A 26,087-nucleotide genomic window follows, 5' to 3' on the forward strand; every position below is an offset into this window, starting at 1 on the left:
GTCGCAGCGAGAAACGCCTTTTTTTTTAATGATTGCCACTCCAATTCGCGAATCATGTCTGTGACACTATCTCCCCTATTTCGTGATAATACAAAACGAGCTGCCTTCTTTGTACTTTTTTGATGTCATCTGTCAGTCCCACTTGATGCGGATCCCACACCGCACAGCAATACTCCAGAATAGGGTGGACAAGCTTGGTGTAAGCAGTCTCTTTAGTAGACCTGTTGCACCTTATAAGTGTTCTGCCAATGAATCACAGTCTTTGGTTTGCTCTACCCACAATTTTATCTATGTGATCGTTCCAATTTAGGTTATTTGTATCTGTAATCTCTAAGTAAATTGAATTTACAGCCTTCAGATTTGTGTGACTTCCGTAGGCACGCAGTTTGGTTAGAAGACGCTTGTGAGAAACGGCGTCAAAAGTCTTCTGGAAATCTAAAAATATGGAATCTATTTGACGTACCCTGTCGATATCACTTATTACTTAATGGGTATAAAGAGCTAGTTGTGTTTCACAAGAATGATATTTTCTGAATCTGTGCTGACTGTGTGTCAATAAATCGTTCTCTTTGAGGTACTTCATAATGTTCGAATACAGTATATGTTCCATAACCCTACTGCAAATCGACGTTAGTGATATAGGCCCATAATTCCTACTTCCCTTTTTGGGTATTGGTGTGGCCTGAGCAATTTGTCAGTCTTTAGGTACGGATCTTTCTGTGAGTGAGTTGTTGTATATAATTGCTAAATATGGAGCTATTTTATCTGAGAGGAACCTGACTGGTATACAATCTGGACCGGAGGCCTTGCCTTTATTAAGTGATTTAAGCTGCTTTGTTACACCGAGGATATCTACTTCTATGTTTCTCATCTTGGCAGTTGTTCTTGATTGGAATTCAGGAATATTTACTTCTTCTTCTTTTTCTTTTTTGGTGAAGGAGTTTCAGAAAACCATGTTTAATAACTCTGCTTTAGTGGCACTGTCATCAGTGACTTCACTGTTATTATTGCACAATGAAGGTATTGATTGCGTCTTGCTACTGGTGTGCTGTAAGTATGACCAGAATCTTTTTGGGTTTTCTGTCAGTTTTTGAGACAGAATTTCGTTGTGGAAATTATTAAAAGCATCTCACATTGAAGTATGTGCTATATTTCGAACTTCTGTAAAACTTTGCCAACCTTGGGGATTTTGCGTTCTTTTAAATTTGGCATGCTTTTTTCGTTGCTTCTGCAACAATGATCTGACCTGTTTTGTGTACCATGGGGGATCAGTACCATCACTTATTAATTTATGTGGTATATATCTCTCAATTGCTGTCAATATTATCTCTCTGAAAACATTTCACAACTTTTCTACACTTACATGATCAGATCGGAAGGAATGAAGACTGTCTCTTAAAAAGGCGTTAAGAGCATTTTTATCAGCTTTTTTAAATAGATGTACTTTGCGTTTCTTTTTGATGGTTGTAGGTGTTACGGTTATTCAGCCTAGCAGCAACTGCCTTGTGGTCGCTAATCCCTGTATTTGTCACAATACACACTATTTGTCCAGGATTATTTGCTGCTCAAAGGTCAAGTATGCTTTCTCAACCATTTACGCTTAGAGTGGGCTCATGAACTAATTGTTCCAAATAATTTTCTGAGAAAGCATTCAGTACAATTTCGGATGACGTTTTATGCCTGCCGCTGGCTTTAAACGTATAATTTTTCCAGCATATCGAGGGTTGCTTGAAATCACCACCGACTATAATTGTATGAGCGGTGTACTAACTTGAAATGAGATTAAAGTTTTCTTTGAACTGTTCAGCAACTATATCTTCTGGGTCGGGGATCGGTAAAACGATCCAATTAATAGTTTAGTCCAATTGTCAGGTATAACCTCTACCCATACCATTTCACATGAACTATCTACTTCAATTCAGCTACAAGGCAGACTACCTCTGACAGCAATAAATACTCCACCACTAACTGTATTTAATCTATCCTTTCTGAACACTGTTAGATCGTTTGAAAATTTCGGCTGAACTTATTTCTGGCTTTAGCCAGCTCTCTGTACCTACAACTATTTGAGCTTCAGTGCTTTTTATTAGGGCTTGGAGCTCTGGTTCTATCCCAACACAGCTACGACAATTTACAACTACAATACCGATTGTTTCTACAACTACCTTTTTGTGTTTTACCTGCCCACTTTTAGATGGACGCCCCTTCTGTGGTTCCCTGAGACCTTCTAACCTTAAAAAACCGCCCAATCCCTTCCACACAGCCCCCACTACCCGTGTAGATGCCTCCTGTGTGTAGTCGACTCCTGACCTATTAAGCGGAATCCTGAAACTCACCACCCGATGGCACAAGTCAAGGAATCTGCAGCCTACACCATCACAGAATCACATGAGCCTCTGATTCAGACCCTCCACTCGGCTTTGCACCAAAGGACCACAGTCTGTTCTATCGACGATGCTGCAGATGGTGAGCTTTGCCTTAATCTCGGGAAGCAAGACTAGCAGTGTTCACCATTTCTGCTAGCCGCCCGAAACCAGACAGAATCTGCTCCGATCCAAAGCGATACACGTTATTGGTACCGACATGAGCCACCACCTGCTGTTGGCTGCACCCTGTACTCTTCATGGCATCCAGAAGCACCCTTTCCACATCTGGAATGACTCCCCCTGGAATGCACACGGAGTGCACACTGGCTTCCTTCCCCTCCTTGGCAGCCATGTTCCTAAGGGGCCCCATTACGCGCCTGACGTTGGAGCTCCCAACTACCAGCAAACCCACCCTCTGTGAATGCCCAGACCTTGCGGGCCAAGAAGCTTCCTCTGGAGCAGGGTGGACGACTGCATCCGGCTCAGACACATCGTCAGCCACAGATAAAGCCCGAAACCTGTTCGTCAAACAAACCAGGGAGGCCCTACGATTGGCCCCTTGGAAAGTTTTTCGCTACCTGCCAGACTTTGGAATGATCTCCCACTCGACCATAGGTGAGGGGTCAATCTCAGTGCAGGCAGTACCCGGGGTGGTCACAGTAGTGGACCGATCGGAGGACATGTGGGGCATGTTCAACGTCCCTCGCATCCCTGTGTTCGACCTCCCACAGTGATGCCCCTTGGCAGCAGCTTCAAGCTGTGTGACGGAAGCCATCGTAGCCTGGAGCTGTGAGCGAAGGGTCGCCAACTCAGCTCGCATCTGTACACAGCAATCACAGTGCCTCTCCATTTCTGCAGTCGCTCCTGTTTGAAGCTCGTAAAAATATGTAACACACAAACGGTGCATTCGCCTTATTAGTAGCAGCAACTAGCGGTGCACTCTCGCTGATGGTCTAACCGATGTAATGTGGGGATAGTCATACTTTGATAACAGTGCAAACACCACAAATGTAATTCCTGATTCTTCTAATTAGCAAGCCTGTACATGTCTTCCTCTTACAGGATTTCTCCTGTAGCTTCCATGAAGCTGAATATTTGGGAGTTCAGCAGTGAATTATTTTCTTACAGTTCACAAAGTCTATTTTGATACTAATTTTCCACAAAGCTGTGTGTGGTGTTTACTTAATTTGCAATTGTTACAACTCTTGTATGTATAACATACTTTCGGGTGATAAATGAAAAAAATTATTTTTTACAGAATTCTTCAACTCGTTTTATTTAACATGTGTCTCGATGGTATAGTATGGAGTAAGAAGTGCAGTGAGTCAGTGTGTACACTTAAGATGAGTGGTCAGCTCACTTTTGCTTGACTTACCATTATTACTTTACAAAGGTATTTGTGCTGCATGGCATTATAAAAAAACTGTGAAAGGGCTGTGTTTGATACGAGGCTGATTAATTTAGAAGCTGAATTATCATCACCGTCATTTAGAATTTTTTATCTGCAATTCACACTTTGTCTCACAAACTTCTCTTAGCTGTTTGTTGTGGTACTATATAAAATGTATTTTAAGGTATGCGTGGCGGTACAGTTCGTGGAGCTGTAAACCGTTCCGTGGCATACAACCCGCAACCTCAGCGGGAGCTGATCAGTGTGCCGGTGACAGATGAGGTGGGACAGCAGGAACAGCCACAGACGCAGCAACAACAGCAGCAGCCACAGCAGCAGCAGCAGCATCCGGAGCAGCAAGCTTACCAGGCTGCACACTATGGCAAGAGGAATGTCACTCCAGTGGATCAGGTCAGTAGCCAACTGAGATGAAATGTAGCATCAGTTTACAGATGAGAGTCCCATGCTGCAGTTGCAACTTACTTGTGACTGATTTGGCAATCAATGTGCAGTGTCCGCCGCTCGTGGTCTCGCGGTAGCGTTCTCGCTTCCCGAGCACGGGGTCCCGGGTTCGATTCCCGGCGGGGTCAGGGATTTTCTCCTGCCTCGAGATGACTGGGTGTTTGTGTTGTCCTCATCATTTCATCATCATCCAGGAAAGTGGCAAAATTGGACTGAGCAAAGGTTGGGAAATTGTACGGGCGCTGATAACCACGCAGTTGAGCGCCCCACAAACCAGACATCATCATCATTAATCAATGTGCAGTACATCTGCTTTAAAAGTTTTGAGCCATGCACTTGTTTATTGTTTGGCTATGGCAAAATATAAAGTCTATTAAATTCCATCACCTGTGATGGCATCACCACATCTTTTAAACACAATTGGTGGTATTTCGATAGCTTTGTTGTCGATCCAGTGCCAACGACTTTGGTGCTTATTTGCAGTTTACTGTAAATCCCGCCAGTGGAAAATGGCATTAATGTCATAATTATTTTGGTACCTGGGCACAGCAAATGGTCTGACAGTTGGATGGCGGGAGGGTGGGGGAGGGGGAAACTGCATTGTCTACACATAGCAGTTGGGTGAGAGAATTTCCAATTTAAATCCAAATCCCTCTTCTGGAACATTATGCCTTGGTACTTTGAAGTAGAAAAATATTTCTAGAAGTCAGTAAATTAGCACTTACCTCTCTGAAAAGAAGCATAGAGAATTTGTGGGGGGAGACGAGAGAGGATCAGTCCTGAAAGGTAAGAGAGAATTGGCTGCGGTAGGCAGGCTAGAATGTTGTCAAGTAGAGTCAACATGTGAGATTTTGAAACTTGGAACTGTGTGGAGTGGACGACAGAGATTATGGGGAACATACACATGTGTAGACATTGACACATTTGCAAAAGAACCGTAAAACAGATAACTTAGGAAAGTTATTGTTAAATATATGGAATAAATTACTTCCGGTGTATGTTGAACTGCAGATATCTTTATTTTCTGATCTGAGGTTTTTTCACGACTCCAGTTGTGGTTTGTAAAACCCAAGTTTCATGGTTATAGGTGCAATATTGACACACACAGTAATAGTGGGTCATTGATAAAGATTTGTCAGTTCTGGTGAAGTCAGTTGATCCCATTCTCTCTCTCTCTCTCTCTCTCTCTCTCTCTCTCTCTCTCTCTCTCTCTGTGTGTGTGTGTGTGTGTGTGTGTGTGTGTGTGTGTGTGTGTGTGTGTGTGTGAGAGAGAGAGAGAGAGAGAGAGAGAGAGAGAGAGAGAGAGAGAGAGAGGTACACCAAATAGGCATCACAGATATTAGGTTGGTGCATACGTTCATAGTGTTTTTGTTTTGTATGTCGGTATTCTGGATTCTGTGGGTTTATTTATCAGTTGTAATTTTTATTTGTAGTTCACTGTTGCTATTTGAGTTTACATTTTGTCATTTGGAGATAGTGAGTGGAGCTGTGGGCACTAGAAAATGGAGTGCCAAGTGGCAAAATTGTATCATTTCTGACGTTACAGTACATTGATAATTGAGGAAGACAGGACTGTAAAAGTTGAAGATGTCATTTCTGACGTATTCTTCTGTTTGAGATCATTAGAGGGGTGCCTACAGTGGAGGTGGCCAGAAACATTTGCCCCATGTATGAAGATAATTGCATTGGACAGAGTACAGTAAGAAAATGGTTTTCTCGCTTTAAGGAGGATCATTTTGACAGTAGTGACTCTTCATGTTCAGGAAGACCATTGGCATTTGATGAAGGTCGTTTAAATGCGTTAATCCACAATGATCCATGTCAGAGTACTTGAGAACTGGCAAATGTGATGAACTGTGATCATTCCACCATCTTGCAACATCTGCTTGCAATGGGTAAAGTTCAAAAATTGGTGTATGGGTACCACATTTGCTGAGCTAAAATCGTAAAAAATTGGTGGGTGGCCATATGTTCATCTCGTTTGCTCGTCATTAGTGGGCATGTGAACAACACAGACCATTTCTACCTTGTATCATTACTGGTGACAAGAAATCATGTCTTTATGCTAAAAAAAAATAAGGAAAAGAAAGAAATGGTTTGCCCAAGCAAAGCATCACCTCACCCTCCAAAGACCTGCACGCATCTACAAAAGATAATGCTATTCGTGTGATCGAACAGTGACGGTGTGGTGTACTACAAATTGCTTCCTGAAGGTGTAACCATCACTGCTGAAATTTATTGTAAACAACGGAGATGCCGTGCAGATGCAACTAAAGAACAACGACCAGGAAGACTGTGTGAAGTCATGCAACTCCATATAACGTACGCTTGCATTCTGCTAGACTGACAAGAAACACTATATGGAAGTTGGCTTGGGAAGTCATTCCACACCTATCTTATTCATCTGATCGTGTGCCCACAGATTTTCACCTTATTTGCTCTTTATTGAACAACCTACAAGGAACTTCCTTTCCAGATGAAAATGCACTCTGAACATGGCTTGACGACTTCTTCACCTGAAGTCCACTTGATTCTGGAAGTTGTGGAATTGAAAAATTACTCCAGCATTGGCAGACTGATGTAAATAGTGAAGGAGACTGTACTATTCATGACTAATATCTTATTAAACTTATGGAAAAATGCTGCCAACTTGTGTACCAACCCACTATATCCCTACTTAATGGTTTTATCCATCTGCAGAATTATGTGCCTATAGTTGATAGCAATGGTGGGATACAGGTCATTGATGTTATGCTGTCAGTTAAAACTTATTCCACATGATGGTACCTCTTGTCAGTAAAGAGAATAGTTTCTTGGTTGATTCTAAATTTGTCTCAAGAGTCTAGTGATGGTGATATAACACACTTTCATGCTGTTTTCTTTTTATTTACTGTAGTCCGATCCACGATCGATAGCAGTTCGTGCATGTTGAGTCATGAACGGTGATTGCTTGTTGACGATTCCAAGCCACAGCTCCGGTATGCGCATGCGTGTGCTTTCTGCCTGAAGAAAGCTTGTATGCTACAAAGCATGTCTCTCGCTTACTTATCCAGAATTTATCTTACCACCACAGTCAGCGATGATAACTCGCAACAAATGGAATCGAAATTCACTAAACAACTCGCTACGATCACGGTTAACACTAGCATTAGCTATGGAATTGACAGCAGAGCGCTCAGAACATACTGTCTGCTCATTGGCTGTCAGAACGTATGTGGCGTAGGTGCGCAGAACAAGCCTGAACTTGACAGCCATCGTTCATGACTCCAACTATAGTGAGTGATCTTTCATAACGATAAAAAGGAGTATATCGTCACATTCCATAGTGGAAAATCTCTTTCAGGGATACGACAGCTTTAGTGACAGCTCAGGAAGTTTGCTAGATGGGTATGATGAGGAAAGATAGTGGCACAGATTCATAATCGTGTCGTGACAGTATGACACTGCAATAGTTGCTACAGTATGCTTTTGGACATATTCGTTGATCTTGACATCACTTTTGGGTGCTGGTAAATTTGGCATTAATGTGCCACTGACGGTGCAAAACAATATCTGATCAAGTAAACTTATATGTGCATTAGTTCATGATTTTTTGTCCCAGTTGAGCTGCAAGATTGAATTTCGCAGCTGGAAGGACACAACAGGTGATGAAGTGACTACTTTGCTTGGAATGTTCACCTTTAAGGGTACTCTGCGGAACCCAGGACACAAAACTGTACTTTCCAAGGAAGAAATAACTTGACACGCTACACTTTAGGAAATGAATTAATGAAATACAGGTTTAAATTTATGTTTGAATGCCTCTGCTTTGCAGACAATACCTAGGAGCTGGATACAGAAAACAGTTTGAAGAACAACTGATTATGGAATAGCTGGGAACACATTCAGATCCATTTATAGATCACAAAGGGATGTTAATATAGGTGAATCTCTGGAAAAGACGTCTTGTAAGCAAGCAGTTTATTCCTTTGAAAGTAGCAGATTTGGCATAAATTTTTTGAAATTGTGGTAATGTTGTGCTTTAGAGTAGCACTCATCCTGAGAACAAACCACCTTGTCAAATTGCTTTGGAGCCACATACGATTTGCTCAGAAACGGCTACTTTATTTACACTGACAGTTAGTGTACTAGTTGTAGATTCAGTTGGCAAACTAACAATTAATAGTGCAGTTGTATTTGGAACAGTGTGGCAAGACAGAAAGGAGTTCCCTGAATTCACAAAAAATGAAAAACTGCAGAAGGGAGAGTATGTAACAGCATGAAGAAATAAGCAGATGTTGATGGAATGGAAGGCCAAAAAAGATGATGTAATGGTTGGCATGTTCCGCTGCAACATATTTGTATAACTTAATTCAAAGAATGGTGTTATGTGTTGTCTCCAATTATGATAGTAATATGGGAAGTGCGACAGGAATGGTTCCCAAATGGCCCAGAGCAAACTGTAAAAATATATCAGAAGCATTTTCACCATTTGTTGTGCACCCCCCCTCCCCACTGTTCAGAAGAGAATGCACAAACGATGACAAGCAAAGGCTCGTAGAGATTCTCACACCTTAGCAGAAGACCTGGCAGAGAACCCAAAAAAAATCTGATCCTTTGTAAAGTTGCTAAGCAGGTCTAAGGCTTCCATTCAGTCAGTTGTTAACCAATCTGGTGTGGCAGTTTAAAATATCAAAACGAAAGCCAAAGTTTTAAATTTCACGTTCCGGAAGTCGTTCATGCAGGAGAACCGTACAAACATAACGTCGTTTGAGCATCGGACAGACTCCCATATGGACGACATAGAAATAAGCGTACCTGATGTAGAGAAGCAACTTGAAAACAAATACATCACCAGGTCCAGGTGGAATCCCAGGTTGATTTTACAAAGAGTACTCTATGCCATTGGCCCCTTACCTAGCCTGCATATATTGTGAATCTCTCATCCAGCACAAAGTCCCAAATAACTGGAAAAAAGTACAAGCGACTCCAATATATAAGAAGGGTAAAGGAATGGATCTAAAAAATTACAAACCAGTATTCCTAACTTCGGTTTGCTGCAGAATGTATTCTCAGTTGGAATAGATTAAACTTTCTTGACACTGAGAAGCTTACATTCGTGAATCAGCTTGGTTTTAGAAACCGTCACTCATACGAAACTCAGCTAGCCCTTTTCACACATGATATACTGTGAAGTATGGATGAAGGGCAACAGATGGTTTTCATACTTTTAGATTTCTAGAAAGCATTTGACACAGTGTCCCATTGTGTGCTGTTAACAAACATACAAGCATATGGCATAAGTTCACAGATATGTAAGTGGCTCGAAGACTTCTTAAATAATAGAACCCAGTACAATGTCCTTGACAGCAAGTGTTCATTACAGACATGGGTATTGTCAGGAGTGCCTTGGGGAAGTGTGAGAGGACCGCTGTTGTCCTCTGTATACGTAAATGATTTTGTAGACAGTGTGGGCAGCAATATGCAGTTGTTTGCTGATGATGTTATGGTGTACAGTAAGGTGTGAAAGTTGAGGGAGTGTAGGAAGATAAAAGATGACTTTGACAAAATTTCTAGTTGGTGTGATGAATGGAAGCTTTCTCTAAATGTGGGTAAAATGTAAGTTAATGTGGATGAGTAGGAAGAAGAAAACCTGTAATGTTGGGATACAGTATTACTAGTGTCCTGCTTGACACAGTCAAGTCATTTAAATATCTGAGCATAATATTGCAAAGTGATGTGAAATGGAATGAGCATGTGAGAATTGTGGTAGGGAAGACGATTGGTCACTTTGGTTTATTGGAAGAATTTTAGGAAAGAGTGGTTCACCTGTAAAGGAGACTGTATGTAGGAAGCTGATGCAAACTACTCCTGAGTAGTGTTGGAGTGTTTATGATCCGTACCGGGTTGGATGCTGTCATGGAGTAACCGTAATGATGATCTGTTTATTTATTATTTTTTAAAAAAGGGCAACATGGAAAATCAAAATTAGATACTGCTTACAATGACCCTTTGAACTTTACCTTTTCACTAAATGGAGTCGCATTTTCCTCAGTTTCATGCCAGAGTAGTCCTGTGTCTCAGTGCAATATTGCAGTGATTGTTTTTCCTTTTTCTAAGAAATCTGAGTTGTCCACATACCAAAATATTTCCTCAATAACTTTTATGGCTGATGGGACTGACTTTGCCTGTTTTACAGTAGATTCACAGGATGCATCCACTGTTACTTTGTGTGCTTCTGTTGGTGAATGGTGAGATTCTTGTCATAGACTTTTTTGACAATTTCATCAGTAAATGTGTCTGTTGGTCATCCTTGGTCATCCCATTGCAAAAATAGCTATTGGACAATGTTTAATTTGTTGAACCAGTATCTCAGTGGTTCCAATAAAACAGCTTCCAGTTTTGATCTTTCATATTTTCTCTGTACGATTGATTAACAGCATGCTTCTGGATGTTCACCAGAGGTGTTGCTTCCATTTTGTGCCAATATTTTGACAACTGACAGTCATCTTCAGATGCTGCGAGTTGTGCTATTGTGTCTACTTGCTGCCTGGACTACAAACAGATTGTGCGCTATTGTTGGTTGTGCACTGCTATTTGTAGCTGAGTTTGACTCCTGATACCCACTACTCCCTCTGATGAATGTTTGTTTTTCTGGACCCTGAAAAATAAGAGCTTCAAAAGACATTGTAGGCACCAGGAGTTAAACTGTATTTTGAATAATGACATGACACCAGCAATAGATCACAGTCTGGTCAGAAGGAAGACTAGAGGTTACTGCTGATCAGCACCGTGGTCAGTAGTGACAGAGCACAACCTTGGATAATGAAATGATCCCAAACACCTAAACTAGTACTTTGCCAAATTCCTCATAGTGTCTCTTTTCAGGTAGACAATGAAAGTACCATGAGACATAGTCTTTTTTATACATATTTCACTGCCAGTTATTATTACATTACACTGATTGTAGTTTGAAGCAGGTTCCTGTGAAAATATGTAGAATATTCTAGGTTGTTGTTCACTGATCCAGAGTGAATCAGACTGGCAACAGAGTAACGGTAGGCCATCTGAGAGTGATGGGTGAAATGAGAGCTTGATGTTAAAACTGGAAGTAAACAATTGTTGTTTTTTGCTGTTTAGTTTTGTAGCTTGTGATACATGCCACAAACTCTCTAGCACCATATGCAAGACATTTAAATCGTATCAGTTCTTCACGTGTTCTCAAAAATATCATGTGAGAATGGTGGTGGAGTGAGGAGGAGGGAGGGGGAAGCTGTGTGGCATAATTAGGAGTAGCTATTGCCCCATTTTGAGAAATCTACCTCACATGACAGTACTAGTCATAGTTGATTCATGTTTCTGAGTGCAATTAAAAACTATTACTCCATTATTTCAGCTTGAGACTGTATTTAATTGTGAAAGTTGCTTGTATTTTTCCCTAAGGAATCTCACCTTTCCCTAAGGAATCTCACCTTCTGTTCCAAAAAAGAGAGTAGGTTTGGTATAGTCATGGAAATTTGTTTGATTTTCTTATACTGCAGTGTGTACAGAAGTATTTACTGTCAATTACTGTACCTTTACTTTATTTGGATTCAAAATTGGTCAATTATTGCCACAAACTTCTTGTCACATTTTTCACTGAGTTTATTTATTTTGTGTGTCCAGGACAAAATTCGTCCCAGATGTATGTGGTTCCCTCCTGGCATTTATATTCTTATTTGTGGGAAGTTAGGTTGTTAGGAGAGAGAGAGAGAGAGAGAGAGAGAGAGAGAGAGAGAGAGAGAGAGAGAGAGTTAGGTGTCTGTACAGCCTTGATAGCAAATGTATAAATCAAAACTTTCAGTGTGTGTGTATTGTACTCTGTTTTTGCACCTGAATGTACATAGACATATGCAATTTGGGAAATATCCAAAGGTTTGTTTGACCAGACGCTTAAAAAGAGGCAAAATTAATTTAAAAGAACAAAGATTAAAATGAGCAGAAAATTAAATTTTCAGTGAATGATCTCTTGACTCAGAGAAAATTACATGATACCATCATCACCAAAAACAAAGTAACATGTTCAGGAGAGCAAAACAGAAAAGTAATCTTATAAAATAAATTTGGAAGCTGAGAAGTAATGAGGTATTTACACCATTTTAGAGTGCTCGTGGAATCGTGTTATTTTTATGTAGCTTGGAGCAAGTAATTATTGCCCGTTACAAGCATGTAACTTGAATTTGCTGAGTTTTGCACTCCTTTTGGTGTACCAGTGAACTGTCAATAGGATAATAAGACATGTGATAACTGTACTATTGTTTTAAATATTTTTCATCTAAAAACTGAAAGATCCAGTCCAATATCTAGAAACCCTGCCTGAAAATTTTCACACTGGAAGAATATATCAAAATAAATGCGCTGTCAAAATTTTAGTCGCTACAACCATCTGCAAATATTTATTTATTTTTTTAAATTGTGAAGTTACTCATTTATACCAAACAAAAAACCACTTATAACAGCAGTTTGTACATCCCTCCCTGCCTAACACGAGTCGACAAATAAGGAGATGCAGCAGTGATGAGAGAACGTGGTGCAAGGTTCAGAGTGAACACACACGAATTTCAAGCAAATGAACCATACCAAAAATGTTAAAAATCATTAAGTTTTTGAATAACTTGAAGTTCATATGGACAGCTAAACTGTTGCAGATGTAATTGTTACACAAGTGACTCGCAGAGGAAAGAAAATCGAGGCATTGTGTGTTGTTACATTACATACAGCTTCCATCAGTTGGAACTTAAATTTGTTGACATAAAATGTTTCATAACAATTCCTGTAATGCAGTACTTATGATAATTTTTGAATAGAATGTATTTTACTAGCAATGAAACAGTTCCTTGTAGTCATCACAAAAAAATGTGAAGTGTCTATTGGAATGCGAAAACAAACATTTTCTCCACACAAGGCACAGCAGATAAGGAAATTAATGCATTCAGGCACTTCACAGTAATTCCTAGTTGTTTTTAGACACAACTGGGTTGAATTAAGAAATGGTCGTGGCCATTGTTCCACATATTGTGCTGGGTACTTGATCAAATTCATAAAACATGGTGATGCAAGCTAACAATGCACAAATGAATGAATTTTGACAATTCTGTTGTGCTGTTGAACCTAAAATGACAAAGGGCTCTCAAAAATTACAGGGTGTTTCAAAAAGGACCTTACAACTTTAAAAATCCATATAAATTTATTGAAAGAAGATACAGAACTGGGTTTAGTGTTATTTTGTAGGGAAACACATTAAGTTTTTGTACCTTAAACTAAAGATGTTGTATGTGGCTTCCATTGGTTATCCTGCACACATCCCATCAGAAGTCAATTTCTTCCCAAATGTGCTGTAGTGTTGCAGGTGTAACTCACTCCGTGGTGGCGTAAATTCTTGCTCTAAGTTCAGGTAGAAAAGCTGGCACAGGAGGTACAAACATGATATCCTTGATGAATTCACATTAAAAAGAAAAAGAAAAGGGATGGTGCCAGGTCGGGGGAATGTGGGGGACCATGCACTTGATGGCACATTACCGCCAGTGAAGGCAGCCATCTTTAACGCAACTGCTGCTAGCGCTGCTTATGGTGCAATTCAGCACTAGCAAACTATGTGACACAAAGCTTGATATATTTCCCTACAAATTGACACTACAATCACCTCTGTAGGTGCTACGGATTAATTTATGAATTTTCAAAGTTGTAAAGTACTTTTTGAAACAGCCTGTATATTGTCCAACATTTTTCAGAAAAGTGTGTTACACTGTCTTTATCAAGAGGTTGAATCACGCTGTTTGTTATGTGTGGAATCTAAATTATATTAAGTGTCAAAGAAGTGTGGAAATAAGTAATGTTCATCTTACTTGCAATCCAGAAGGCCATGTTTCATAGATCTTGTTCAGTAATGGTGCATGAACCTCACGAGACACTCTAAATATTTCTAAAAGTTTTTCTTTCACACTTTTGTGAATTTAATTTCTTCCGTTTAGACAATAAATTCAGATTTTATGAATAGAAACTGCACTCTGCTTAACTTAGACATTTTCTCCCTTCTTCATTTAAGCAAAAATATACAGCATTTCTTTGTCACCGAAAGGTGTTATTGTGCACATTTTCTTTGGGCTAGTGAAGTACTGTATTTTTGTTCTGGACTTTGATTAACGCAACAAAAACCTTTTGAGCCATATTTCACAGAATTGTCAGAGTTATTTCTGGTCCATTCTAACATTTACACAATTTTTAACAAAATTTTTACATCAATTGAATTAACTGATAAATATCACATATGGAGAAGAATGGAGAAGTAATAAGAAACTGGGAACAATGTGGACAGAAGAAAGGAAAAGACAACATGGGGAGAAGATGGAGTAGTGGAAAAATTGAAAACTACAAGGAAAGATGATGAACTGAAGTTGTTGCATGATCATGATAGGTCAGTATGAAGACGGGAAGAAAAAAGAAAAGAAAAATAGGTCTTCATAAGAAATAAATGATTCTTCATATTTCATCTTTGCAGTGGTGAAAACGTCACTGGATTTCACATTACTGTGGTGGTGGGGAGGGGAGGGGGGTGAAAACATTAATTGAATTCCACATTACTGCACAAAGACAGATGCTATTACCAAGCACATGCAAAGAAAGCCCAAATAAAATTAATTCAGTTTCATCTCTGTTGTTAACACTTAATGATACCACAAAGGGAACTGTTATTTATTATGGATATTAAACTCGTTGCAAGTTCGAAAAAATGTTAAGTGTACATAGTTTGCACAACCTCGGATTATGAAATGATCCCAAACACCGAAACTAGTACTTCACCAAATTCCTCGTAGTGTCTCGCTTCAGGTAGACGATGACAGTACCATGAGACAATGTTTTCATACACCAGTTTGTTGATTTTGCATGCATGCGTGCGCGCGCGCGCGCGTGTGTGTGTGTGTGTGTGTGTGTGTGTGTGTGTGTGTGTGTGTGTGTGTGTGAACTTACCAGGGAACAATCCAGTCCAACATGTTGAGATCTGCCCTGAAATTCTTTATACAGGAAGAAAACGGTAAAAGAAATGCACTGTCAAATTTTAGCTACTAAGGCACATTGTGCAGGTTTTTTAAAAATTGTTGCAATTTGCCCAATTTTTAGCTTGCGACACAGATGGAAAAATGTACACCCCCAGTTTAGTTGTAGTAGGCAGCACATGTACAACACGACAGGCACATATCCTGGGTTGACAGTACATTGGTAAGCAGATAACACAGCACTACGTGATTGTAATTTGTAAAGCAAATTTCAGTTTCCATTGATAATTTCACTGACAACTATGCACGACGAAAAGCCTTGGCAACCTTGATTAATGGAGCTTCTGCTTCATAAGAAGTACAACAAATAAAAATGGACTTTTACTCATTAAATATTTTTCACTGTTTGTGTGTGCTGTGTGAAATGTTTATGGATTTGTTAAATTAACAAAAGTATTAAATATACTTTGCATGATGAAAAAGGTGAAGCAACCAGAAGACACTGTTAGCTGTCAGTGTAACTGCACATGTACGTAACCATAGGCAGGTATGTGAATGATTACAGTCGCAGTTGTGTATGACATTTAGAGTGGCCACCAGATGACGGTGGTAGTGTTTGTGTTTAATGTTGTTGCCAGGTCTGGTAGGGTATATAATGTGTTTGAATTGTGTCAAAGTTGTTTCATTACTGTGAAGGACATGGAGTTGCTGTATACTACTGTGAAACAAAGTTGTCAGCACCAGACAGTGTTTGATGGGATTCTTATTTTGGGTCTCCATTTGGGTGGCTGCTCAAATAGTACAGTATCCAGATTTGTAGGGCATTTCTGTGTGAGAGTGGCCTAGTGTTTGACTGAACAGGAAAGTGAGAGTAGGGATATTCATTGTCAAGGTTCTGGTTGACCGTGTCTGATCGTCATGATGAAGCTTACCATATTGTGCCCCAAGAATGTTGCCATCTCTTCACATCTGCGCCTGTTATCTGAGAACAAGTAACATTCTGTGTCATTCCACACCCTCTGGTTTGGAGACTAGTAGCAGCTGGTACTAGGAAATTACTGTCCCATTTGTAGGTTGCCTTTAACAGCATAACTCAAACGACTGCATTTGGAGTGTTGCTGCGACTCGGAAACGTGAACTGCTGATGAATGGCAGCACATTGTGTTTAGTGAAGAATTGCTGTTCTACACTATCCTGTATGACTGTCATCAGAGTGTATGGTGGTGAACTGGGAAGAAGACCCATTCTTTCAATGTGGTTTAGAGGCACACCAGTGTTAGTCATGGCGTCATGATGTGGGGAGTCATTGAGTATGATTTCAGGTCTGGTAGTGATTGCAGGAACTCTAATGGCACAAACGGTATGCAACTGATGCGCTGTGTTCTCGTGTTACCACTTGTGTGACAGTATTGTGGTACCATTTTTCAACGAGTCAGTGTTTGTCCACACATTGCATATGTCTCTATCAGTGGTCTGCATGATAGTGAGGTACTCCCATGTCACTCAGTATCTACAGATCTGCCTCCAATAAAATGTGTTTGACCAGCTCAGACATTGATTCTGTTCCAGGGCTAGTATCCACGATATTAAGGATCTGTTACACAATTGGTGGCTAGCTTCCCTTAGGAGAGGCTATAACAGCTTCTTGATACCCTTACCAACCAATCAGTGCGTGGATCCAGGCCGGAGGGGGGTGCAACATTATGCTTAAAAGTGGGCTCATGCTGCCAAGTTCTTTGTAAATTTAACATGGTTTTGCAATCACAGAAATAATGTCACATACCTTCACAACCTGAGAAGTTTCATTTCATGTGTCTGCTTATGAGTGATTCATTTACTTATTTATTTATTTAGCATATGGCTAATATAAAAATATCATAAAATTAAATTACATATACATGTGTACAGTATTTGCACACAAGAAATTTAAGTTTGGCTTTACAACTGAATATCCAGTCTTTCAATCCAGCACACTGCATCCGGAGTTGTTAGCAGGAAGTCCTGCATTCACTGACAATGTGGTGAACAGTCTGGTACTGAGCCCCGCAGTCACAGGCTGTTTTAGGCAGCTTCTTCCAATTAAAGAGAGCATTTGTGTGTCGGCCGTGGGTGATACTGATTCTGTTGAGGGTAGTCCAGGTCTTGCTTGGTAGGTGGAATCCAGTTGGAAGTTTAGTGCCTGAGATGATGATATGCAGGCGCACATCTGTCACTGCTTCCCACCAATCTTTCCATTCTTCAAGGGGTTTGAAATACTTAGCAACAATGTCAGCAGCATTGCACAGAGTTGGATGGCGTGATTTCAGTCTCTTTATGATTTAAAAGTGGCACGTCGCTATGCATGGGTAGAATAGATTTCGTGGAGATCTTATGGAATTCCCTCATAAGGGCAGTACGTCTGCGTAGATCGGGAGGTATTATACCGGTTAACAGTGAAAACCAATAAGCTGGAGTAGATCTGATTGCACCAAATATGATGCCTTTTTTTTTTTTCTTTTTTTTTTTTTTTTTCTTAGTCAGACGATGTATATCTTCAGTTTAGTGCATACTCAGTTGCATGTAATATTACTGTGTGTTGATAATTTTTAATTTTGGACCACCTAACTAGAACTGAATTTTTGTGTCATACGTGTTTATAATCTGTACATACATGGTCCCAAAATGTAAACTATATAGTAAAGATGTGTACATATTGCAGGTCACTGAAGATGCCCTGCAAAGAATAAAGGTGAAATGTGTATGGCACGAAAATTGTGTTTCATTCAGGTTTAGATAAACAGTCCAAAAGTAAAAATTATCAACATACCATAAAATAACACCTACTGCTTCTTTTCAGTTGTTGCTGAACTCGGAATAGTTGCTGATAAAATTTATGTGATAACCATAATGATTTCACTTGTAATCAGAGCACCAGTAATGACTAGCTTGCTCCCACACATTGAAAATATGCTCAAGGAATATGGAATTTCATACTGAAAACCTCAGCATAATCTTTGCATGGAGTAAAATCATCACACTTAAGTGACTTGTGGACTGGGACCTGATAAGCTCAACAAATTTGATTGTGTCAATTGTAATAGCGTACAAAAAAAATTTTGACTCACAAATTTAACTATTTCTTTGTGTTGGCTAATTTCAGAAATTAAACAAACGTGACAAACCACTATATGTGATGATCTTGCACTCCACTTTCCAAAATAAGAATATATTCACTGCAAAGACATTCTCCCTAATCTGGTTTCATCTGATATTGTTACAAAATAATGTAATAAATGAAAAGCACCAGTTTGCTTTTGTTCTACAATATTATTTTTATTGCTAACCGGTTTTCGGCTTACAAGGCCATCTTCAGGCATTTACTGAGTATTATCACCAAAGAAGTTAAATGTTAGCAGACAACATTGGAAGAGAAGTAACACATCTAGAGTGAAGTAGAAACATACAGTGAATAACATCTTTGCAATAAAATAGTAAAAACTGAACAGTACATAAATAACAATGGAGTTGACAGGAAAACCTTTAGCACAAAATAAGAATAGCATGCCTACATAACAGTTTCTATTGATAAACAAAACAATTGAAATAAGATAAAATTAGTACTAGGCAAGGCTGCATCAAGAGGTATGAAACATGGAGAGTGATACACAACCAATTAAAAAGAAGAGACAGTTGTCAATGTAAATACAGAATACACGAGGAACTTAAGCCATATCAATACGATAAACAGAAATTAATAAATGCAGGAAAATTGAGGTGTTTGAGGGAACCTACAGTTTGAGAGTGTGGTGGTACTGCATTTTAACATTAACATTATAATCAAAGCAGTGGCTGTATACCAGTTTACATTAAATAAATGAGCAAAGTAAAATATGAACAGTATTTGATGAGACAACTACAAGGGGAGTTAAACATGGACAGTAATACAAGTACAAGTTAAAAGCAAACCCTTAACTATTGAAACTACAGCATATGTGGAATACAAAGACAACTGCAACAAATAAAACAACTTAATGACTACAGGAAAATGGGAATATGTAGGAAGAGAGAGTTTGGGAAGTAATGAACAACAAAGATGATTATATGAAGTTTAGGAGAGGGGAAGTGTTGAGTTGTGTCTGATCATTTAGGATGAGATCTGGACTGTGAGCAAGATGTTTGTTAATTTCCAGGGCTTCCAGCAGGTTGAGTTTATGGCCTTTGTTTGCTAAGTGAAGTACATGGGACACTGGCTGGTAGTTGTGACCCTCACTCAGTACATGCTCAGCAAATGCAGAGTCTGAATTCTGCAACCTCCAGCTGCGTTCATGTGCAGCCAGCCTAGTTGATATGTCTCTGCCTGACTGACCAAAGTAAAATTTGTCACAATCAGAACAGGTGATTTTGTATACCCCACTGTTGGCTAATAACTGGATCTTATCTTTGCTATTAAAAACACACTGGGCTGTAGTGTTCCTGACATAGTAGGAAACCCTATACTTGCAGGATTTCAGTGCTTTGGCTATAGTCTGTGATACCTGACCTAGAAATGGTAGAGTACAGCATTTCTTGCAGACAGTGGATGGGGAAGCAGGTGGGGCAGAGAGGAGGGGTATAATTTTCCGTTTTTGTTTCCTGTGCAAGATGTGGTCAATAAGAACTGGATTGTAGCCATCGGCTGAGGCAATAAATTTTATTGTATCTAACTCTGCTTTAAAATCATCTCTGAACATGGGGATGGATATGAGACGGTGTACCATTGTGTACTGGTACTACAAGACAACTTAACAAATTCTTGAAAAACCTAAACGGTCAACATAAAAATATCCAGTTCACTATGGAAATTGGCAACAAATCCATAAACTTCTTAGATCTCACCATTGACATCAGTACACACACACATTGTTTCAAAATTTACAGAAAAACAACAACTACAGACACAGTAATACCTTCTTGCTCACAACACCCCATAGCTCACAAACATGCAGATTTCCACTCAATGGTACACCGTCTCATATCCATCCCCATGTTCAGAGATGATTTTAAAGCAGAGTTAGATACAATAAAATTTATTGCCTCAGCCGATGGCTACAATCCAGTTCTTATTGACCACATCTTGCACAGGAAACAAAAACGGAAAATTATACCCCTCCTCTATGCCCCACCTGCTTCCCCATCCACTGTCTGCAAGAAATGCTGTACTCTACCATTTCTAGGTCAGGTATCACAGACTATAGCCAAAGCACTGAAATCCTGCAAGTATAGGGTTTCCTACTATGTCAGGAACACTACAGCCCAGTGTGTTTTAATAGCAAAGATAAGATCCAGTTATTAGCCAACAGTGGGGTATACAAAATCACCTGTTCTGATTGTGACAAATTTTACATTGGTCAGTCAGGCAGAGACATATCAACTAGGCTGGCTGAACATGAACGCAGCTGGAGGTTGCAGAATTCAGACTCTGCATTTGCTGAGCATGTACTGAGTGAGGGTCACAACTACCAGCCAGTGTCCCATGTACTTCACTTAGCAAACAAAGGCCATAAACTCAACCTGCTGGAAGCCCTGGAAATTAACAAACATCTTGCTCACAGTCCAGATCTCATCCTAAATGATCAGACACAACTCAACACTTCCCCTCTCCTAAACTTCATATAATCATCTTTGTTGTTCATTACTTCCCAAACTCTCTCTTCCTACATATTCCCATTTTCCTGTAGTCATTAAGTTGTTTTATTTGTTGCAGTTGTCTTTGTATTCCACATATGCTGTAGTTTCAATAGTTAAGGGTTTGCTTTTAACTTGTACTTGTATTACTGTCCATGTTTAACTCCCCTTGTAGTTGTCTCATCAAATACTGTTCATATTTTACTTTGCTCATTTATTTAATGTAAACTGGTATACAGCCACTGCTTTGATTATAATGTTAATGTTAAAATGCAGTACCACCACACTCTCAAACTGTAGGTTCCCTCAAACACCTCAATTTTCCTGCATTTATTAATTTCTGTTTATCGTATTGATATGGCTTAAGTTCCTCGTGTATTCTGTATTTACATTGACAACTGTCTCTTCTTTTTTATTGGTTGTGTATCACTCTCCATGTTTCATACCTCTTGATGCAGCCTTGCCTAGTACTAATTTTATCTTATTTCAATAGTTTTGTTTATCAATAGAAACTGTTATGTAGGCATGCTATTCTTATTTTGTGCTAAAGGTTTTCCTGTCAACTCCATTGTTATTAATGTACTGTTCAGTTTTTACTATTTTATTGCAAAGATGTTATTCACTGTATGTTTCTACTTCACTCTAGATGTGTTACTTCTCTTCCAATGTTGTCTGCTAACATTTAACTTCTGTGGTGATAATACTCAGTAAATGCCTGAAGATGGCCTTGTAATCCGAAAACCGGTTAGCAATAAAAATAATATTGTAGAACAAAAGCAAACTGGTGCTTTTCATTTATTATTATGATGTTGTTCTACCAAGAACCGACAGAAGATTCTGTTAATATGACAAAATAATGTGGTTGGCTCTACATTAATACCCTTGTAGTAGAGTATACTGATAAGCAAGTAGTTTGAATCTCATCTGTAAGTTAATAGAATTGTGTGGTTTCTGTCTTCTTCAGGCGAGAGAAGTAGCAGCAAAGAAAAAACCAGGATTTGATTTCAACCGCCTGGGACCTCGACACAAAAATCCGAACAATTGTTCACTTGAGCTGAAGAAGGTGCCAAGACCTCTAAACAATATAACACATCTCAACAATCACTTTTCAAAGTTTGGCAAGATTGTCAACATTCAGGTATTTACATAAATGAAAATTCAACTTTTTTTCAGCAGTCACAAACTTCTGTACTTAATGGGCCTTTCCTTTTTTTAAATTTCATAAAACTAATTATATCCATATCATTTTTTAGGAAAGCATGTATCCCTTGTTACAGTAGAGACTTGTTATTACCTGTTGAATTTTGATAGGAAATATCATTCATTTCTCTTGATGTTAACAGAACAAAAATAATAAAAAAAAAAGAGTCTAATTAGTTTTGTTGTGGTACGTTGCATGTTGTAAATCACAGATCATAGATAGCAAATTGTGAAAATATGATATGATTATTTCACTTTGTTTGAAGCAAGTAAGTTTAGATGCTAATATGAAGAATGGGCAGTGAGTGGCATCCAAGGTTGTGTGAAGAACCATGAAAGCTTTATAGTACACATGTAGGCCCCTGTATCTGATCTCAGCTAACCTCAAGCACACCTGACCTGCTTCAGTTCTGTGGATGTGAAAGTTGATTAGTCACTGTTGGTCATACACAATTGCTCCCAGTGCTCTGTCATGCTGAAAGGACACAGACAATAGCTGTTTTGTCTGACTCCTCAGTGTATGTTGCTACCTGTTGTACCCTGTAAAAAATTGTGAGAACATTGTTTTGATCACATTTTCTAGATTTTATCATCAAAAAAAGTTGTGACAGTAATGCTGTTTCAACATACTGTGTCTGAGCTGTGACCGTTCCAGTAATAATCATTCATTTTGGAGGTGGAGACTGAAGTTCTAATGTAGGCGAGAAAATATCTGCCTTGCCCTCAGCAGGGCCAAGTCAGACATCAGCATCTAAATTTGTACTTGCAGTTACCATATCTTCCCTTCCCTACCATTCTTATCCTGTGTATAGGTGGAAATTTTAGGTACTCATCTGTGCAAGTCCCAAATGTTCTAATTTTAACAATGCATTCATTGTCAAGATGAATGTCACAGAAAATAGCATTTCTCGACAAACTATTTGCCATAGCATCTCTCACTGCAGTTGTTTGAGCATACGTGTAAAGCTCTTGTACAGACAAAATGGACTCCCTTCTATCCTCCATTAATCCAACTCAATAACGATGCCACATTGATGAAGAATAATCTATAAACAGTTACGTGAGGGTATTGTAAAAGTTCTTCACTGTGGTGGATAAGCACTTCCCTTGACAACAAACGCTTCGGGTGCTGACTCGAGCTAGCCATAAAGATAAAATTTGGAAGTAGTCATTGCCACTGATAGCTGTCCCTCACTGCACATCTTTATCGAATGAAAATTGCCAGCTTATTGTTTTACGCAATGTAACACCATACATAAGATTCTTCCAAATCATACTTTCCACCAGTCTCTCTTTTATTTACTCCTGACACAATGAATAACTGAGAATCTGAAATTTGCATCATTACTGTGTTGATTTCCGATGTTTGAAGACTCTACTAACACCCCGCCCCCCTTTCCTCTGGTGTAATCACTCACTAGTGAAGGCTAAATATAATTTCAATAAATGAAGGTGATTGCAGTGTTACCTCATATAAAACGATTAGTTTCCAAACATTAGCAGTATCCTAGCTCCAATTCAAACCAGGTGAGCACTACAGTTGAAGTTTCTGTGATGGAAGAATATACTGATATTTGTTTTTAGGGTCGTGCAGACACACCTCACATTAATTTTTTGTGACCTGTGTTCTGGGGAAAAGGGCGGCTTACATTCAGCCAATACACTAAATATCAGAAATATGTACAAAATGTGATCAAAGTCAGTTATTTTTCATAACCTGTTGACGGTGAACATATTAGACCTGCATGCTCATTAAATAAATCAAATTAAAACTGGTGCACTTCTATGTTCGAGGCACCTGCCTACTTCTCACCCACGCCTTTTCCCCTGCCACTCTTGCCCTACGGTTTGTAGTCTATAAATGGTGTCATTATCAGTGAGTCTTCATAGCTAACAAATAAAAGATATTGAGCTAATGTATGTTGGCTACACCCAGCTTGTAACTGCTCTTATTTAATTCTTTGGCAGCCACATATTCCAGTCAGTTTGTAAATCATGTTACAGGAAGCTGAAATTACCTAGGGTAACAATAGTTGAAGCATATAACAAACATACAGTAAGTCGAGCACTTTCTGTTTTTCGGAGCTACAACTCCATTTTTAAGGACTGTATAGATATAATAGTGGTATTTCTGCTTCAGTTTTTCACTTAGCTTTGCAAAATGATACAGTTGTTAGATTAATGAGAAAACTATCTCAGTTGTACCTTTGAAACCCTTTGGACACTAATTGGAAAATATAAATATTGTGACTGAAGATGGAATATCTTATATTAATATATCCCTAATCTGGAAGAAATATATACTCTGCTGCTGTCTGCACAAGACAACTGGCAAGTCCTATAATGTCTCCTAGTTCTACCAAACAAGCACAACCTCAACAACAGTTAAGATGCGAATGGCATCATAAAAATACTTAATAGAGTAAGTGTCTCGGAAATTAGGTTCCTTGCAAACCGACCAATCGTCTGCTGACAAGACGTAGCCTCTACAGAATGGGTGGTGCTACTATTATTGCAGAATGAGTAAATTTCATTTAATTTGCGTGATATAATCTCTAGGATAAAAGGGTGTGCTGTGGTTCTCATTCTTAAACACCCTTCAATTTAGTGTCGCTGTCTTCGAGATGTTAATCTATGTAATATGTTAGCATGTTCAGAGCTCAGTAATTTCACAACTCAAGTGAGTACAAGACTTATTCTCCTGAAACAATTATTTTGTTCTGAATGTGGGATGCTACTGTAGGATCATTTTCTTCTTCCAATCACTTAGTTACTTAAACTCCACTAAACCTTCCTCTGTCCAAATTCATTGTGAGTCAGAGGATGCTCAAAGTAAATCACAAAAATTGGACATCTACAAAAGCAAACTATATTTACATCAGGACAGTATCTGGTTGTGCGTGGTTTGAGAGGTAGTTGGTCAGACAATTAATATAATCTCATTTTTCTGGTTATGTGTGGATTCTGAGAGAAGATAAGGGACTCCATTAATTGATTGAAATGCAAGTTTGTTTTATATGGAGTTCATGAGCAGAGAGAAGTATTTGATATAGTTTGTAGGTTGTAGAGAGACTACAGCTGTACTGTCCTCTGTAGGTATCATATGAGGGAGATCCGGAAGCTGCGATAGTGACTTTCTCGAGTCATGCGGAAGCGTATGCTGCGTATAGAAGCACTGAAGCCGTGCTCAACAATCGCTTCATCAAAGTTTTCTGGCACAACAGTGGAACAAATAATGAGGTAATATATGAACTATTTCTTTACTGTAGATCTTAGACACATCTGGAGAAAGCCAGTCTCTCTCTCTCTCTCTCTCTCTCTCTCTCTCTCTCTCACACACACACACACACACACACACACACACACACCAAATTGTTCATTCCTTGGTGCCTTGTGAAGTGTTCTATCAGCTGATCCCTTGTTTTAGATCAGTTGTGCCATAACTTTGTTTCCTTTCAGTCAAGTACCACCTCATTAGTTATTTGATTTAGCCATCTAATTTTCAGCATTTTTCTGCACCATCACATTTTGAAGGTGCCTGATCTGCTTATTGTCCACATTTCACTTCCATATAAGGCTGTGCTCCAGAGAAATAACCTCAGAAGACTTCTTCACATTTATATTAGATATTAATAAATTTCTCTTTTTTCATACTTTTCGTGCTATTACTTGTCTGTATTTTATACTCCTTTACTCCAGCCATCATCAGCAATTTTGCTGGCCAAATAGTAGCATTCATCAAATACCTTACTGTCGCTTTTATTAATCTAATTCTCTCGGTATTGCCCAATTTAGTTTGACTACATATATTACCCTTGTTTTACTTTTGTTGCTGTTCATCTTAGAACCTCTTTTCAAAACACTGTCCATTCCAGTCAACTGCTGTTCCAAGTCCTTTGCTGTCCCTTACAGAATTACAATTTCATAGGCAAACCTCAAAGTTTTTATTTCTTCTCCCTGAACTTTTATACCCTTTCCAAATTCCTCCTTGGTTTCTTTTACTTCTTGCTCAGT

The 26,087-nt window shown here is 39.0% G+C and overlaps 1 protein-coding gene across 3 annotated transcripts in view; it reads left to right on the forward strand.

Moving 5' to 3' along the window:
• Positions 1 to 26,087, forward strand: part of LOC126100304 (RNA-binding protein 26) — a 248,156-nt gene that overhangs the window by 109,263 nt on the left and 112,806 nt on the right. For all 3 annotated transcript variants that reach the window (XM_049910913.1, XM_049910914.1, XM_049910912.1), the window contains exons 9-11: positions 3,941 to 4,167; positions 21,838 to 22,011; positions 25,170 to 25,313. In XM_049910913.1, the coding sequence (XP_049766870.1) occupies positions 3,941 to 4,167; positions 21,838 to 22,011; positions 25,170 to 25,313 (545 nt within the window). The remainder of the gene's footprint in view (positions 1 to 3,940; positions 4,168 to 21,837; positions 22,012 to 25,169; positions 25,314 to 26,087) is intronic.

This window comes from Schistocerca cancellata, chromosome 9 (assembly GCF_023864275.1).
Source record: "Schistocerca cancellata isolate TAMUIC-IGC-003103 chromosome 9, iqSchCanc2.1, whole genome shotgun sequence".
In the NCBI taxonomy this organism is placed as follows: domain Eukaryota; kingdom Metazoa; phylum Arthropoda; class Insecta; order Orthoptera; family Acrididae; genus Schistocerca; species Schistocerca cancellata.